General features: G+C 53.7%; 1 protein-coding gene across 1 annotated transcript in view; it reads right to left on the reverse strand.

Annotated features, from left to right (window-relative positions):
- LOC102415700 (liprin-alpha-1) overlaps positions 1-18,432 on the reverse strand; it is a 29,421-nt gene extending 10,989 nt beyond the window's left edge. Inside the window, 11 exon segments of the mRNA XM_045161981.1 lie at positions 730-953; positions 3,644-3,779; positions 5,546-5,731; positions 6,360-6,439; positions 10,229-10,360; positions 13,655-13,855; positions 14,078-14,179; positions 15,279-15,398; positions 15,401-15,445; positions 15,917-16,015; positions 17,210-18,432. Coding sequence (XP_045017916.1) covers positions 730-953; positions 3,644-3,779; positions 5,546-5,731; positions 6,360-6,439; positions 10,229-10,360; positions 13,655-13,855; positions 14,078-14,179; positions 15,279-15,398; positions 15,401-15,445; positions 15,917-16,015; positions 17,210-17,326 — 1,442 coding nt within the window. The 5' untranslated portion in view covers positions 17,327-18,432.
- Positions 18,433-18,733: the final 301 nt, after the last annotated feature.

Genomic DNA, 18,733 nt, shown 5'->3' on the forward strand with positions numbered 1-18,733 from the left:
CCAGTCTGAGCAGCAGCTCTGCCTGGTCCTGTGCAGGGTCACCGGCCTGCGGCCACTCTGAACGTGGACTCGGGACACGGGCATAGCTGGGCAGGTGTGGCACCAGGCAGGCCTCGGGGCCCCCAGCCACCTGGCTGCACCCAGACCCAAGGCCCCCTGCTCACCACGAGGCAGGCCTTTGGATTCTATCCTGTTTTGAAAATTGTTATACCTGCCAAGATGGTGTCTAAAGAAAACATCTTAAATATACTGAGGAGATGAGAAAAACTCAAACACATGTCCTTGGACCACTGTCTTACAACAAGCCAATCTTCATACTACATTAAGTTAAAAAGGAAAAGGCAGATCTGAGTGGGAATTTGCCAACCCCAAAACCCCAGCTTTCACCAGGTGGCTTTTCACCAGAACGTGGGGGGCTCTGAGGGACACAGGAGGGTCCACGGGCCGCAGGGGACACCGCCTCGGCACCTCACCCACCTTGGGGCTCAGAGCTGAGGGGGGACACCCCACAACGCCGCCCCCCCCCGCCCCCACAGAGCGCTGACACCACACCGTGGACAGAACGCCCCGGCTGCCCGAGCTCTGTAATCAAGGGCCATCTCAAAACTGAAAATTCTTGAAGCAGACCTGAGGTCAGGTTTCTTACTATGGAACACTCAGACGTCCCTAGGAGAAGACAGCTCCTCAGAGAAACCGAGTTTCTGGGGAGCTGAGTTCAGGATCACCCACCGGATCTCTTCGTTGATGGCGTCCAGCTGCTCCTGCATCATCACGGTCAGAGTCTTGGCATTGGCCTGCCTGCTGGGCGACAGCTGAGTGGCCGAGCTGAAGAGGGTGACCCTGTCGCCCTCGTCGTCAGACACGCCCTCGTCACTCTCAAACGCCTGGGCCACATCGGCCAGCATGCTGGCTTGCTGCGTGCGCTCCCAGTCCTGCTCCTTCGGGGTCTGCACCTGGGCACGAGAGGACCACGTCTCGTCAGCGACATTCAGGGCAGCTCAAGTCTATCAGGAACTGAACCCAATTTTACATGGAAGCCCTGACTGTGGATAAATGGGCCATGCTCATGAGACACTGCCATCTCTTAAGCGAACAGGACTCAAGAAACAGGCAGGGGGAGAATCCAGTTCCTAGATGGCCTGGTGACACCCAGGTCTCAGCGTGGACGGCAGGCAATCCTATGAGGTTATTCACAAGGGTGGGCTGATGGAGTCAGAGACAGAAACCGAAAATTACAAAAATACATCCATGCCTCCATCAGCCAGGCTGGAAGAAAATAAGAAAAAAGAACCCTTCAGCTCGGCAGCCGCTGGGTCCCTATCAGCGGTCATCACTGGTACCAGTTCACCAGAGTGTGCCGTCCTCGCAGGCTCCCAGTCCTCCGTTTCCCAGGCTGGTCTGAACACCCACAGAGAGGCGCAAGCAGGGGCAGCCAGGAGACGGGAGGGCCAGCCCCTCCGCGGCTCTCCTCTCGGGACACAGGCCCTCGGGCTGTTCTGGGGGATGGCTCCTCGCACCGCAAGGCTGGCTCTGTCATCAGAGACACATGGGATTGTGCCTGCGGTGCCCCGTGCCACCCTCCCGCTCTCACACCTCACACCCTTGTCTCTGCAAACGTCCCCCCTGCCACACTGTCACCCAGGTCCTGCCTTCTTTCCCAGACATGACCTCAAAGGAACTGAGGGGCAGCCTCGAGGTGCTGGCTTGCTGGCTCCCTGTCCCCTGTGGCCAGTGCCCTCGCCTCCTGTCTTCGTCACGACCCCGCCCCAGGGCTGGGCTACCCCATTCGCTGGCTCCAGGACCACCTGCCATCATTCCTGCTCTGCTCCAGCGAACCAGCTGCCTATGGGTTCACCCCCATCAGCCCGGTCGGCATGTCCTCTCCCTTCTCTCGCCTTCCAATCGCACAAGGGGAACCAGCAGATTCCTCCTCCAGGGCTCCCTGCAGCGCCCACTGCGGGTCTCTGAAAGCTCCTTGGGAGTGGCCTCTACGGTCCCCCTCCCCGCCCGGTCTCCACTTCTCTGCCAGCAGGCGGTGAGCCCCGCCCTGCAGGGCAACTCCCCGGGGGCTCGAGGAACCCATGTTACCAAGCCCCCTCCCTTCCTTGCCCTCCCCCACGCCACCCCCCCACCCCCAGCATGTCTCTCCCTGGGCTCCAGGCCCTGCCCTCCCTGTGGTTATTCCTCAGTCCCTTGCGCCCCTTCTCAACCTTGGAATGCAGGATGCCCCACAGCTCTACCCTTGCACCCCATCTCTCTCCACCGGCACCTGCCTGGTGACTTTACCATGCTCGTGCCTTTAAATGCCATCTGTATGCCCACGACCCCAAGTCCACCCTGAGCTGAATGAGTCCTCTCCCGGATGCAGGCCGGAACACTCAGCTGTTCTCCTGACACGTCCCCGGGACACCCCATGGGCTCGTCCACCTCAACAGGGCTGAGGCCCGGCTCTTAGCTCCCCGCCCCGGCAGCCCTCCTCACCTCAGGAAACAGGCTCTGGCCTCGAGCTGCTCAGGCCTGAGCCCAGGCTCCTCCCTGATGCGGCCCGCTCTCTCCCTTGTCCCCGCTGGTTGACATGACCCTTTTTCTATCTCCGAGTGGCTACTTCTCTTCCTGCCTCCGGGTCTCTGGTTCAAGGTCACCCTCCTGGTGTCACCTCACTGGCCACCCTGTTTACACACGATCGTCCCCTCCTCCTTGGACAACTCAGGCACTCTGGTCTCCTTTCCCTGCTCATTACTGTTCAACAGGCTGCGCGGGTTTAAAAAGGGGTCCACAAATTCTTCCATCCTCCTCCCTTCAAGAGGCAGAAGGGGCAACTCCTGCTCAGCCCCTGAGCGAGGCAGGACTTAGCAGCTCACTCTCGCAAACATAAGTGAAGGTGTGCGGCCTCGAGACCAGGGCAGTGAAGGGCCCCGGGCTAAACCCCGCACTCTTGCTCTCAGAGGGTGTTCCGAGGAAAGCCAGGCCATGGGAAAGCCACACGGCAGGGACCTCGGCCTGTCCCCAGCAGCCAGGTGAGTCTGAAAGCCTGCCATCCAGCCCTGGGGTGCCTTCCCGCATCTGTGCCCTCAGGAGGCCCTGAACCAGGCCCGCTTGCTACAATGCACAGGCACTGAGGACTGTGAGCTGCTCCCTGGGAAGTCACTAAGCTTTGCAATGATTCGTTACGTAGCAGTGGATAAAGAACACACACGGTTTTTAATTCACTGCTGGAGTCCTACTTCTGACCATGTCTGGCCCAAACTAACTGCTCACTGAATGTGGAAGCTCAAAACACAGACATGTATGAACAAATACATGGCATGAATGAGGTGAAAACATAAAGGCACTTAAACTTCCAATGAGAATTCCTCTCACTATAAGCTGATGGATATGTGTATCCATTTACTCGTAGGACGATTTCAAAACTGTGCTAATTAGTACCATGCTGGGCCTCACAATAGGCCACAAATTATTAAAATTGGTTAAGGAAAAAAAGCATGCCTTAAAAGTAAACTCTTAGCCAGAAAAAGGAAAATGGGAAGACGTAAAGCGACCTATCAGCGCTTTGTTCCAAACCCACCTCAGGACCACAGTGTGAGGGGACAGGTGCCTCACAAGGTGCCCACCAGGGATGGGAAGGGGGCGGCGGGGTCCTTGCCTCGGATGGCTCATCGTGCAACGCTGCCAGCCGGCCTTTCTGGGGGCACCACAGCACCGCCCCGTTGCCCAAGGAGTCTGCCGGCCGGTCCGCCACAGGGAACCTGAGGTCCGGGGCGCTGCCCAAGTGGGGTCGGCTGAAACACACGGCAAAGAGCAGCACTGTTAGAAGAAAAGAGAGCTCACTCTGTCAGACGGGCCAAAGCCTGTCCATTTGGAAGATCGGCAATTTCACAGCAAAAGGGCCCCCGGGAGGGCACTGCCCTCCTGGCTCCAATAGCAACAGGCCGCCCGCTGCTCCGCAGACACTCAGGGCTCATCCCCAGCAGCTGGAAAACTCCTGTATGTGGGGAAGGCAGTGCTGACGCGAGGGTGTGGAGCTGACTAGGACAGGATCGGCTGTCTGGGGTTGGGGCGTCCAGGGTCCCCCTGGAGCCCGCTCTCAGGTCCCAGGGCAGGGCCTGCACCTGCTCTGCTTTCCCCTTGGCACCCCACCTCCCCTTCGGCCCACGCCTGCTCTGACCTCCCTCTCCCACGGGAAGTCCGTGGATCACAATCACCGGTCTGCCTGGAACACTGTCTGCACGGCTCTCAGTGTTTTTAAAGGCGCCTCAGACAACCCGCAGCAGAAAAGCCTCAGACCCACAGCTCGGAGCTGAGCACCATTGGTGTCTCCCATTAAAGCAGAGGTGAGCGTGTCACCGGACTCTGGGCTGAACAAGGCCCAGCACAGATGCTCAGGCCCTGAGCACTAAGGCCTGGGCCTGCAGGTGCCAGGAGCTCACTCAGCAGGGGCCTGCTGGGAGGCAGGGCGGCCCCGCCTTGACTGTGAGCCGCCTGCACTGCAGGACCGCCCGGGCTCTGCTCAGTCTTCTCTCTGGGAAGAGGGGGGTGCCTTCACGTGCAGGAGTCCCTAAACCCAGGAGACAGGGCCTTCCTCCGAGGACAGGACACCCCATACGCTGCAGAGTGGCCAGGGCCGACCACCAGCTCAGCCTGCTCGGGGTCACACGCTGCTCTGCTCGACGGTTTTGCAAGGAACACTGTGCTGCACAGGAGATGGAAGTCTGGAATCTCCCGGAGCCACACCTGTCTTCCCTCCCGTCTCCCCTCCCTCCTGACAGAACTGTTCCCTTCTCTGCTCCACTTCCACCCAAGGGCCTGGGGCTAGAGCACACTTGGGAACTGGGTGGGGGGTACGACACAGTCCCGCTGTGGACTGCGGGCCCTCGAGGGTCCTCTGAGGGCCACAGAGGCCTCCGGGTTGGGTCGCCCCCCAACCATCGCCTCCCAGTCCCCTCGCGGGGTGCAGCCTTCATCTCTCTCCCCCTCCTCACCCGAAGCTCTTTCCTCAGGGAGAAGGTCTCAGAGACAAGGTGACCAATTCCTCTGGGAGGTCCCACCAAATACGCCGTGCCTGCCCTGCCTGGGAGCCAGTTTTCAGTCCCCACTCCCTCCCTCCTGAGGCAGCACAGTGCCCCCCACCCAGCCCACACTGCCCACAAGCCCCACTCCGAGGCCCCACCTGTGCTGCTAAGTCACTGCTGTGACCCCTCCAGAGCTGCCTCCTGGAGACACCCCTCCCTCGCACCAGCCGCTGTGGCCCACTGTCTTCAGAGCACAGCGGCTCCTCCTGCCCCGCGGCTGCTTCCTCTTCTCGTCTCTCACTCTCACTGACACACACGGGACTGGTGACCAGGCCCCAGGCTTCTCCATCTGAAGCCCCCAATTGTGTCAGGCCTCGGGTCCTGGCACCAGGTCCCTCCTCGTTACCCAAAAACCCCCAAGAGGAGGAGGCCGTGTCCACCTCCTCTTCCTCCACTGTCTACGCAGTCCTCCTCACACTCACCTCGTCCACCCCGGGAGCAGGGGTTCCCCACCTCTGACAGCCCCAGCCCCTCACCCTGGAGGAGCTCTGCCACCAAGTCCGGCCACGTCCCCTCCTGTTCTACAGGGCACGTGCTCTCCTTGAACTCCACCCGCCGTGGTTTCAGACACAGGACCAGTTTCTGGCTCTGCCTTTGTCTCAAATGACATCTCCTTTTCTCTAGAAGAAGGCTGGGTGGGGGCTCTGGACTGCGAGGATCCCCTAAGCACACAAACACAGAAATATGCGTATGGGCTCCAAACTGTCTCCTAAGTCAGGCTGCAAGCAGTAGTCGATTTCCTACAGATGAATGAATGTCACCAGTAAGCACTTAATCACCTTTGCTAGAGTTTCTCTCTCACTTGTGACCGTTTTCCGTGAAGAAGCCAAAGAAACATTTAAATACTCAATAAGAATTACCGCCCCTCTAACAACGAGGAAGAAAAAAGCAGGATGCTCAGTAATCTGCTCGCCTCATTCACAAGCCAGGTGATTCCTCCCACCGCAGTCAAAAGACTACAGGTCATTAACCTTCTGCGACTCTTCAGAAACATCGGTGTCACAGTCTGTCAGGCCCCTCAAATGAATACGCCCAAATATCAACTGGTCGGCCCCCTACTTCCAAACCTCTGCCTGTGGTTTTGAGTGTTGTCAATCCTGTGACTACCACTCCGTGGTACCAAGTTTGACCCTAAGGAACGATGCTTGTCTCTTCCCTCTCGCTGGCCACGAAGCTACAGGCTCCTTGAGGTGCGACCATGAGCAACACCCAGTCATACTGTCCACACACCAGACAGGCCCTTGTCACACTCGACAGCGCTGAGGGGAGCTGCCCGGGGGAGCAGCCTACCTGTGGTGGAAGGGAGCCCCTCGCAGTCTCGTCTGGTCCACTTCGGCTCTCAGGGGTTCCAGGTTTAGAATCAGCTGGTCCTACGAAACAGCAAATGACACAGCCTGCACCGCTTGCTTTCTGGATGTCAAGTGACTTGCACCAAAATGTGCAGAACAGGTTACGTGAGTAGGTATCAACTCCCAACATTTTAATTCTGAGAAAATGTTCTCTAAGAGTCCCTAGCAAATGGAAACACTCAGAACAATATTAACCCTTATAAACCATAATGAGGAGGAAGTTCCATCTCAGGTGTAGAAAAGGTTTCTCTGGAGGAAACATGGCAAGCCATTAACAACGATGAAGTCTGTAGAGAGAAGCTGGACTTCAGGCGGGGGGTTCGGGTCAGGGGGACACGACTCACTCTATTGCCCTCCCTCCTCTCACTGCTTTCAATTGTCTCCATGGAGCTCACCTGCATTCCTCACATTCATTCCTCTACAGCCCACTTCACTTGCTCATGGGGTAAAACAAGTCAAACGGGCCAAGTCTGTGAGTCACTCAACTCAACCTGGAAGCTCTGTGCTGTCGGCCATGGCAGTCACTCGCCTCGTGCAGCCCCTGAGCACGTGAGACAGGCTGCTGCAAAGCCCGATGTGGAAATCACACAGAGGATTTCAAGACTCGTGGTGAAAGAAGGACGTCGAGTAGCCCGTTGGTTTTTAGGAAATTTTAGATTGTGTAGGTGGCTCGTATTATCTTTCTGACGCACAGCACAGCCCACGTGAATGGCTCACGCTTTGTCTCAGCTCTTGGGTGAATCCAGAAAGGACTACTCAGAATTCTGAACCACACACAACAGCCACACACTCTAAATCCATCTATAATGCAAACACATTCAGTGTTCAAAACCAGAAGTGCTATACGTGTTACAGCAGTGGATTCGCCATAAGGAGAATGTAACTCGACTTCTGCTAAGCATCTGCTCAAACTCATGTCCACTGAGTTGGTGATGCCGTCCAACCGTCTCATCCTCTGTCATCCACTCTCTCCCTGACTTCAATCTTTCCCAGCATCAGGGTCTTTTCCAATATGAAAATTCATATTAAAAAACTGGAAATAATTACCTCAAACAATTTTTAAATGCAATAACAAAGTTGCCAAGTCTGTGTTTTATAAAATGAGCATCAATTTCAAGGTTTATAAAGCTGTTTCAGAACCTACTGTATTAAAAAAAAAATGGAGAGAAGACAAAAGAATGATCTATTTGAGATTGGCTCTGTATGAGAAATTGCTGAGACGAACTGACGGGACGGGTCATGGGTATTTATTATACTACTCCATCCACTTTTGTGCATGTTTGCAATTTTCCATCGTAATACATTTTAAAAGTTTATTTTCTGTTAAAGCAGAGTCTTCTCCAGCAACACAATTCGAAAGCATCAATTCTTCAGTGCTCAGCCTTCTTTATGGTCCAACTCTCACACCCATACGTTACTACCGGAAAAACCATAGTTTTGAGTATATGGTTTGAGTATATGGTTTGTCGGCAAAGTGATGTCCCTACTTTTCAATATGCTGTCTATGTTTGTCATAGCTTTCCAAGGAGCAAGCATTTTTTAATCTCATGGCTGCAGTCACCGTCTGCAGTGATTTTTGAGCCCAAGGAAACAAAACCTGTCACAGCTTCCACAATAAGGCATCGGCCTTCAAAGATTTTTAAAGCAAAACAAAAGTTGACTTTGAATTGGCTTAGTCTAGTCATAAACAGCATCCCGATCTCAACAGCCTCTGAGCAGCAGTTATGAAAGTAAGAAGTGCACCCCTGATCGGGAGATATTGAGCTCTCCGCCTAAGCGGGGAGGGCGCCTCACCGCGGGTCGCATGATGGGAGTCAGAACCACTGCCCCCTGGAAGCCCGCCTGTGAGGCTCTGCAGTCCAAGCCCAAGAACACAGGTATGGTGGGGACAGTACTGACACGTGAGGCTGGACCCGGGATCCCCACTCCATTTCCTGGATGGTCTGTATTGCCGTGTGGCCAACCTTTCCGGGAAACCTCTCTCAGGACTCGGTGACGCGAGCCTCCACCATCACCCTTTCCTGTCGTGATGCGCCTTCTGTCGCAGCACAACTGCGGTTCTCCTGTCTAGAGGCAGCCATCCTACACACACACCGTGTCTGGACCAGCGGTTTGGCATGTGGGACTCCAGCGCCACGTCCGAGGCAAGCAGGCTCCACACCTGGGCGCCATGCCTTCAGTTTCATGGGCCCCGGGCTGGCACCCCAGGTTTGTCTGAGGGGCAGTCGTGAGGTCCACCTGTATCCCAAGCAGCTCCCCGGACTGGCTGGTCAGAGCAACAAGCAGCCTCTTTGAATGTGGGGAGGCCCTGGCTCCTGCCCACTGCCTATGGGCGACCACCTCTGGCCCTGCTCCCGAGGAGGTGGGTGCCCGGATCAGCAGATGGGGCCACACAGGCACACACTCGATGCCAGAGACGGGAGTGGTGGAGAAAGGCAGTGCTGGCCCCCGCCCAAGCCACGTCTCCTGCCCAGACGCCGCCTCCCCGTCAGCACAGGCACCCGCTGCAGCTCCTTGTTCTTTTCCTCCAGTTGGGCCTCCATCTGGCGCAGCCTATCCTCCATGCTGCTGTGTCTCTCTCTCCTGCCTGTCGGCCAAGAACAGCGTCAGCTCCGCTCACAACAACCCTGTCCTGACGGCACGCGGGCTGTGATCGCAGGGGCGGCAAGCGGGCCATGCTCTGTGCGAACCACGGGCCCTGGGTTCGCGGGGGGCACGCCCGCATGCCTGCTCACACAGCCTGCGCGGCTTCGTGTGTGACACATGGCTCACGGAGGGGGCTGGTGACCAGCTCGTGAGAGGAGACGTGCTCCCCGTGCCCCGGGCCCCACACCCACGGCCGCTGCGCTCCCTCCTCGGACTGCCTGTGGCGAGCCCGCGCGGGCAGCAGACAGCGGCAAACGCGAGGCACACGTTCTACCTTCCTAAGCCGGGAAGGAAGTTCGAACCGTTTAGCCTCCTGAGTGGTAGAGCTTCCGGAAGACAAAAGGTCGGACTACAAGGCCGACTGGGGATGGACAGCAGAGATGCCAGGGGAGAGGAGAAACCAAGCCTGGAGAGGAGGATCACAGCAGAAGGGTGCCCCCTGGCGGCTGTTAGTGACCCTGCTCTGGGAGGGTCGGCGAGCACGGGACACCGGCAGCCTCCCGCGACGTGATGGCCCCTCGGGCGCTCACTGAGCTCCTGGCAAGGCTTCCGACAGCCGCGTCAGCACAGACCCGGCCCGACTCTCTATGTTCAGCCAGTGCCCACCGGCAGCGCAGGGCAACACCTTTCCCGCCACAAGGACAGGGTGGCTGGCTGGCTGGCAATGGGGTCGATGCCCCCAGCAGCGCCACATCCCACGGACATGGCCTCTCACCCGCGGGCTCCTGGGGACGGCGAGTGGGGAGTGGGGCCTCGGGTCTGCACGTGCCCTGCTGGGACTTCTTTAACAAGTGTATGGATAATGACTTAAAACTGTGTTCATTACAGAGCTATTTTGGCCATCTCTTAAACGAGAATGGGATTTTTCTAGGTCTCTATCCTGCTAGGCTTTGAGTGGCTGACTGAACTCTGAGCAGCAGTGACTCGGAGCTGAAGCGTCCTAGGGACACACACAACTCGGGACAAAACTGGAGGGAAATTAACGTAGGGATGACGCAGAAGTGGGGCCTGCCTGACACTCAGGGAGCGCTCCCATCTCAGACGGGCAGCACGACCCCCGCGTCTGCGCTCCTGTGTGGACTGAGCAGCACCGGCAGGGGCGCGGTGGGAGAGCAGGGGAACAGGCCCTCCCTGCGCCCGCCCCCCAGGGACCCAGAGCAGCACCTTGGAGAGCGAGGCCACCCTCTGCGCCTGCTCCGCCTCCACCTCGGGCAGCGTCTCTGCCCTCCGCAGTCTCGGCTGCAGCTTCTCTACCAGCTCCAGGCGCTCCTGCAACTGGCGGTTCTTATCCTCTGTCTACAAAGGGAGAGCACAGGATCAAAACAGGCCGAGAGGTGTAGCCACTGTCGCTTTAAGCAAGCTGAGACAAAACCTAAATGCACGTGTCTAGTGGATTCATTCTGTTTCGGAAGCTCCGTCAGGGTAAATTTTCTCTCAGTGTTCCTGGGCTTGGGCTCAGTGAGCAGAACACCTCCTGCCAGAGTATTTGCTTTTCCTAAACGTTCCCCAAGGACGTCTTAAAAATAAAAACAAATTCTTATATATTAAAGAAGATCTGTAGAAGCTTATTCATTCTTATTGACAAGTTAAGGGAAGAAGGGTTCACTACGGACCCTTCTTAAAACATCACCAGAATCATCACTTAGAGGGAACCCTACCGACCGCAGATGGCTACGGGCGTGTAAGCCAAAATATGGCTTTCATCTCCTCTGAAATACAGACCTGATAAGAGCGTGCCTGGTGAAATGCCAGTCAACTAGTATTTGTAAATGCACGATTATTCTTTTAACAGATCTTCTTACTCTGAAAAACTTTCAATGTAGAACAGACAGATTCTTTTTTAAAAAAGAAAAAAATTAAAGTATCTATAAGCTCAGGTTCCTGAGAGGTTAGCATTTGTTTCTAAGCAGCTTTCTTACTTTTTCTGTGTGCGTATTCCTCTATGTACGTACACAAACAATATGCTGTGCTTTAAAACCCTCAGAAAACAATAGCATATGGTACATAGTATTTTCTGATCTGCCTTTTACAGCCATTATTTTGTATATCGTAATGCTTTTAGTTAGCATTCCCCATCATACATTTCAATGGCTTTCTAGTATTTAATTTTTGTGGTGGGGACAATGATACACTTTGGCACACACCAGACTGACTCACTTTGTTTTGGAGAAGCCAGATTTGGTTTTCCTGGTTAAATCCTGATTATCTGAGACCACTCGGGAACAGGAGCGAGTAAGGCTCACCAAACCACAGGAAGTAGAATCCCTAATCAGACCGGAGCTCTAACCCTGCCTTTTGTCACAGTGACCCCAGTTCCCAACACGCAGCCAGCTGCCGTGAAGTTCCCTGCTGCTCTCTACTCTTTCGGTAAAAACTCTAACAAGCCAACAGATTCACGTTCAAGTAAAACAAAAGAGTCAGGAATGGAATTCCACAAAATGGTTAAACCAAGTCCCAAATAATGCAAACCTGTAAGTTGCAGTCACCCGCAATTTTTTAAAAATGTATTTCCTTCCAGTACAGCTGATTTACCATGATGTACATCCACACTTTTGAACACAGTATTTTAGGGTCATAAGAACTTTACACTGGGACTTGATTTCCAATGTGGGAGTCACATGAAAAGATCTTTACCTTCCTTCCTCAGGAATTCACTACTATAAAGTCAGACACAGTTCAGAAAGGCCATTACCTGTCGATGCCTAGAATCCTTATTTGCAATTTCATTTTCAAGTTTATCATTGATGTCGTCCTAAGTTTCAAATCAAACATAAAGTTAACGTCCTCAAAATAAAAGTCCTAGACACGGCAGTTTTCTCGGACGTGAGCAAAAATGCGCCTATCCCAAAGGTCACATTTGCCACGATTGGCACCCATCTGTCTTAACGTTCTGTCCAGCCACTTGGTTGACCAAGCTTCTTTTCTACATAACAAACCCAAACAGCAAACGAAAAGTATACTAAACTACCCTGTTATTGCAAGAATTCCAGGAGGGAAGGTATCTGGCATGAAGTCAGGACCTCTGTCTGCTACACCATACAGGCGGGCTTGACCCAGAACAGGGAGGGACCTTCAACAGATCCAACGGGGAGCTCTGAGGCTCGTTTCCTCGAGTAAAAGTTGGAAAAGTCTCATGCAATTTCCTCAGAATTAAAGTAGCATATTAACGAGTGGAAACAGAAGTCAAATTGTACACAACTGGGAGCAGCCTTCTCAAGCCTAGTTCTTCAAAAGCAGACTTACACCACATGGATGAAACGCTCAAACCAGGACCAGAACTTGCTGCTGGTGCAACTCCTGTCCGCCACCTCAAAATCCACTTCAGGTCCCTCCCTGGTCACTAAGTAGCCAATGTGGGCAAAGTCCTAACTTTAAAAGTGAAAGGTCTTGAAAACGCTTTTTCTAGAATTCTATACGTATTCAACTCGGACACCTAATCTCCTGTTGCCAAAGAGTAGTGTGAATAGCTTATACAAACCTGTGCAAATATTTCTGTTTTGAGTTCTCACACAGAATTACTCACACCAAGCTACTGAACAAGTACACCTGCTGTACCACATGTTGGAGGGGTTCTCTCTGAGACGGTCTCACGGGGGAGGGGTGGGCAGGGTGGGTGCTGTCTGTCTGTGCACAGAGGAGAGGCGAGGCTCACAGGAAGAGGCCTGAGTCCCCAGCACTCTTCTGTTTTCACAGTGACCGCTAGGGAGTTTCTCATAAATCATGACACCCGCAGACACGACCGCCAGAGACATCACGATTCCACATGGTTACACAGCTCGGGCCTGAGGATCTGAGCGTGAGCAAACACCACTCGACTTGTCTGACCGCCGGTATCACTGTCACACATCCCTTCAAGGAGCGGAACCTCAGAAAACTCGAGAAGATGGCCAGGCAAGCTGCCTCAGCAGAGCCCACACAGCATGCTCCCATCTCTCCGAGAGAACAGGCTCCACAGGTGTCACCAGACTCGCCTGAGTGAATCAGAAGCAAATTTCAGCATCATCAGGAACACATTCGACAGGCAGTTGCGGGGGGGCGGGGATGAACCGGGAGACTCGGGTTGACATATATACAGCACTGATACTACACATAAAGTCAACGAGTGAGGACCTAGTGTACAGCACAGGGAAGTCTACTCAGTGCTCTGTGGTGAAGTAAATGGGCAGGAAATCTAAAAGAGAGACAGATACATAAATAGATAGATAGATAGATGACTGATTCACTTTGCTGTACAGCAGAAATTGACACAGCAGTGTAAAGCAACTATACGCCAATAAATGAATGAATGGATGAATGAATTTTTAGAAAAGGAACACAGTGGGCCCCCTAGAACTTGTGGAAAGGAGGAGTCCACACCCAGGGTGCAGCACAGCGTCAGGGCTGCCCTCAGTGTTGCTCCACTGCCAACGGACTGCCTGGACCAGGCCTCTTCTCCTCCAGAGACCTCGACGCAGAGGCAGGGAGGCAGCCAGTTGCGGTCTCTCCAGTGCTCTGCTCTTACTCACGCAGCCATCCCAAGGCTGAGATCCCCGGGAGAACAAGAAACCCACATTCCACCTCAGGACAACAGACACAGCTGCAGTCACTCACTTCGCGGACGTCCCGCTCAAGTTTTCTGTTCCTGTCCTTGGACTGGAGGAGGTCCTTCCTGGCCGTGTCCAGGTCCTCCTCCAGATGTTTCACGTGGGCAGAGAGGGCTGCCAGGCGCTCCTCCATCTGCCTCTGCTCCCGCAACTGCCTCTGTATGATTTCCTGGAGCTCTGTCTCCTTCGCCAAGCCGTCCGAGGGTCTCTAAGGGGGAAAGGAAGCCTTACACAGCCTGGTTTTGGGAGGGAGGGAACACAGTACTTCCGGGCAATCTGTGAGGTCAAAACTGCCTTCTGCGCTCTGGGAGCTCACAGGACCCTCACGGCCGCTCAGACCTACATGGTGCATCGGTGAGAGGTCCCAACAGCCCCGCACAGACTGGATGGTAAGACGAGAACCAGACAGAGAGCGAGACCAAGGACTTGCCTTTCCATTGGCGCTTGGCATGTTTTCTTGCTCATGATGTACATCAAGCACCCTGTCCGTTAGTATCTTTTCCTGGTTATTCTCCTCTGAAAGAATCATCTGCTAAAACCAAAACATTGAATCAGAGTAAAGAAATTAAGTAAAGACAGCAAAACTCCACCTGGAAAACTCAACTCTAAACTGAAAACACAACATAAAAAGAAAATACATGGTGATGCTATCCATCCCGAATACCACCAGGTGATTAGAGTCAGAATTTGTCTTCTACTGGACAAAGGGGTACTTAAGAGATCCTGCAACTCTGAGTCCACAAGTCTAGTTTACTAGTCATTAAAGTAACCCTGGTGGGCGGGTCCTCAATCAGAAAGATAAATAACATCTGATGCCCACCACTACAGCCTTCATTCTTTTTTAAAATGAAAGGATTCAAATGACAAACCCTTCACGGAAATTACACAAAGACTGATCAAACTTACCTCTTTATGTGTGGCACCTAATTCTTCTTCGAACAAACTACAGCTCTCGAGTGCTACTCGTAATCACCTCTCAACTCAAATAAAAGGGGCCGAGTCACTGTGTGTTGATGTGTGTATATATGTTAGTACACTTCTTAGTGTATACTCACCCTAATACATGGGTACTGTCACAGAATACCTTTAATGTCTCTCATTGATCTTAACGTCAAGAGAATCTGCTTGTTAACAGCTTTAAATTCTAAGTTTGAGAGAACAAAATGTTATCCTAAATTAATTATTACCCAGTTTTTAACTGCAAAGTTGATATACAGAATATAATAAGTCTTGAGACATTCATGCCAACGAATACTTTTTAACTGGGGGCTTCCCAGGTGGCTCAGTGGTAAAGAATCCGCCTGCCAATGCAAGAGGGCAGGTTCGATCCCTGGGTCAGGAAGATTCCCTGGAGTAGAAGATGGCCACGCACTCCAGTATGCATGACTGGGAAGCCCCATGAAGAGAGGAGCGTGGTGGGCTACAGTCCACAGGGTTGCAAAGATTCGGACATGACTGAGCATGTACGCAGGCAACGCTTTTTAACCATATAAACTCTGACTTCTTACAGAAAAAAAATGTATATACAAGAATTCAAGATGCTCAAAACTCAACTAGTTACATAAATATGTGCATCATCCACCTAACAAGGCAGCAAGTGTACAAATCCAGGACGGCCGGATGGCTGGTACCTTCTCGTCCAGGGCCTTGTGGTATTCAAAGAGAAATTTCAGCGCCCTGAGCACCTCCACCTCACTCGTCATGCCGGCTGGGGACTGCGCCTGCCACTTGCCCGCTGTCATCCCGACGGCTGGCTAAAGTGTCGGGAAACCAGGCGCTCCAGGTGCTCCAGCAGCAGCTGCAGGGCAGGGCCAAAGGAACACCTTCAACATCAGGCTCGAATTCCGGGCCGATAACTCCTCTCAGCCTCACGCTATAGCCGGAAACACGCTAAGGCACGTCGGAATCCCGCCAGTGCAGTCGAAAGTTAGAGTGGACTTCCCCAGGGGTCCAGTAGTTAAGACTCCACACTTCTTCAAGGATCATGGGTTTTAACCCCTGGTCGGGGAACTAAGATCCCACACAAAGTGTAGCGTGGACAAAAATGTAAGTTAAGAGAACTCCCCCCTCATATGTACTAAAATTACATTAGCTCTCATCAGAAATTTGAAGCAAGGTTATGAGAACCCCGAACTGATCCACCCTGGTCTGCTCAGTGGGAAGATGTGAAAAATGACTTGAAAATCAGACAGAGTTTAAAGACAGCACACGGAGGCCAGCGGTGACCCCCACGGGGCAAATGTCAACACGTGAGAATCCCCCTACTGACCCTGGTGTTGTTTCTTTCAGCTTTTAGCTGAGCGATCTCCTCTTGTCTTTCACGCAGCTGCTGCCTCCATGTGTGTAGTTCTTCAGGAGTTGGAAACTCCTAGAAAACAGTTCAATGAGAAACTAAATGCAAACATAAATTAAAAAGAGAGCGAGACTGTGAAGACTGACCCTGTCGAGTCTCTCCAGGCTCCACACAAAGGATCTCCATGCCCCTCCAGAGAAGAGGGGTCCACTGACCCCAAGACAACACAGGCCACCACAACTCAGACCGGCCTTCGGCCTCCACCTCGACCTGGCAGGCACGTGGCAGGAGAGAACCTGGAATCCAAGCCTGCCTTCTCAAGACCCAGGGACATTTGAGAAACTTTCCAAAACGTAAACCTAACAACAAAGTGGATAAAGAGATTCTTAAACGACACACAGACCAGTGACCTAGAGCCACTGGGGAGAGTGAAGAAAAAAAGGAAGGTCTACAAGGCCACGAGGCTTTGGAGTGTTCCTCTGGGAAAAAGGCGGATGGCACCTCAAAGCCATCTGTTAGCCTGACTCCACGGAAGCCACCCAGTCATTCACTCAACCGGTTAACATGTTAAATTTATGTTAGATGTACTTTACCACAATTTGCGTGCATGCGGGGCCGTCCACGTGGTGAACTTGCTCAAACTGAACCACACGGAGTCTTTCATTCTTCTCTTTTTCTTTGCAGAAATTAAAAAATCCTGGGCTACTATCCCCTACTACATACTGAGTGTTCAGCACCCAGAACAGTGCCCAGCACTTGTAAGAGGCATGTAGTAGACATGTGTAGCTATGAGGGTGTATGTCATACACGTAAGCAGCAGGTACCTGTCATTAAAATACTGGACACACTGGTCTGTGCTTTGTAAGATGGGAGACATTAACGGGCTTAGCCTTTCTGCTTCATGGACTGACTCTCTAGCTCGATCCTCATGCCCCAGAGATTCCTCCAGCCCGTATATCCTTTCTTTGCAAGAAGGGAGACATTAAGGGGCTTAGCCTTTCTGCTTCAAGGACTGACTCTATAGCTCAGTCCACGTGCCCCAGTGACTTCTCCAGCCAGTGTTTCCCTTCTTGTGGGGCCCCCGCCCATCCTCCACACAGCAACTGCACAACCTCTTACAAGGTAAACCTGCTGGGGTCGATCCTGCCCACTAAGGCCAGAACGCCCTGGCCGGCAGGGCCCACAACCATGCTAACAAAATGAAACACAACCCCAATGCTTCGCCGGGTGAGGGCCAATCTGATGGGCCCAGCCCCTGGCTGCTCTCACCTCAGGCCGCTCTGCTTCCAGGACGTGGGCTGAGGCCAAGTCCTTCCTAGTCTTCGCCTTTGCCTTGGGGTTGCAGCGCTGGAATAACGCCCACAGGCGGGCCCTTCTGCGACCCATCCTCACGGATGGGGGAAGCCCCCCACTCGGGGGCAACCGCTGTTTCACAGTAGGATACCTCGGCTACCACCACCAATCTCACACTACAACCACCGCTCTCACACACACACTGCTCTCACACACCACTCTCACACACACCGTTCTCACACTATGACCACTGCTCTCACACTATGACCACCAAATGGCATGAAGGCTCTGCCTCCGGCACGTCTCCCAGGAGCCCAGAACTGGAACCCACTCAGTCACAAGGGGCTCCGTGGCAACAGGGGGGCTGGGCTCAGGCCCACTGTCAAGGGTGCAGAGAGGGGGGAGGGGCTGCCAAAAAGACAACACTTGAGCGTGGAGTGCAGGAGAAGGCAGGCTGTGCCCACGGCTCAGGCCCCCTGTCAAACATGACCCTGCAAGGTACTGGGTCACAGTCGAACCGACCAGTATATACTCCTTCAGAAACCACCACCCCTGGGAATGAGCATGTCTTCTAAGTGGGCTTCTGCCCCCCTTTAAGCCCCTAAACAAGCCTCCAGTGGGGCTACTGAAAGGGCAGCCCTGAACTCAAGGGTGTCCCCAGAACCCACCCGGCTGAGGAGGACTCACCATGCTAGCTGCCCCTCACTCCCACCCTGAGCTCGGTCCTCCCTGACTGACTCCCTCACTCGAGCTCAGCAAGGGCTTGACCCACCTCGCTCCAGGCACTTAAAATGAACCCACAGTGGGTACAGGGGTTCATTCAACCTGCTGCGAACTTGCCCTCTTAACTTCGACCCTTGGCTGCCAGACGACTCTGCCCTGTGGGGGCTGCATAGTGGAGGTTCAGGGGTGTCCCTGCCTTGAGCGGCGACAGCCAGCGCCTCCCAGACCCCGCCTGAGTCTCCCACCCCTCTCCTGGCTCCACTCCCACCCTCGCGGCTCTCCACTCGCCAGGGCACAGGCCACTTGCTCCTGGCTCAGCCCGGACCTCTGCTGTCATTTGAGGACCTCGGTCCCCAGGGTGCTTGGGGTCCTACATCCACCCATCTCAGCAATTACACACTCTGGGAGAGACAGAGTACAGTTTGGGGTCCCGCCCGCAGTTCACCCTGAACACGTTCTCTTTTTTTAGCTTTATCTACTGGAGTTCTCTGAGATGTGTTCTTAAAGCATCAACTGTTGCTTTCAAAAAGACTGTAAGGTCACTGTGCTCAACTTTATGAATAAAGTCTTCATTTTCCACCTTAAAGTGAAACTGGAGGGAAGACTAAAAGCAGTCATTTTTTCAAACTGAAAAAGAAAACCCACATGTGACCATGTCACAGAATACAGGTCACGTAATCCCTCCCTCCTCAGCCTTGGCCTCCACCACCAGCAGCCCGTCATCGCAAGGCCTGCCCTGGGCCGCCAGGGGCAAGGGCAGAGGGGAGACCGGCTCCT

This window comes from Bubalus bubalis, chromosome 10 (assembly GCF_019923935.1).
Source record: "Bubalus bubalis isolate 160015118507 breed Murrah chromosome 10, NDDB_SH_1, whole genome shotgun sequence".
NCBI classification, from domain to species: Eukaryota; Metazoa; Chordata; class Mammalia; order Artiodactyla; family Bovidae; genus Bubalus; species Bubalus bubalis.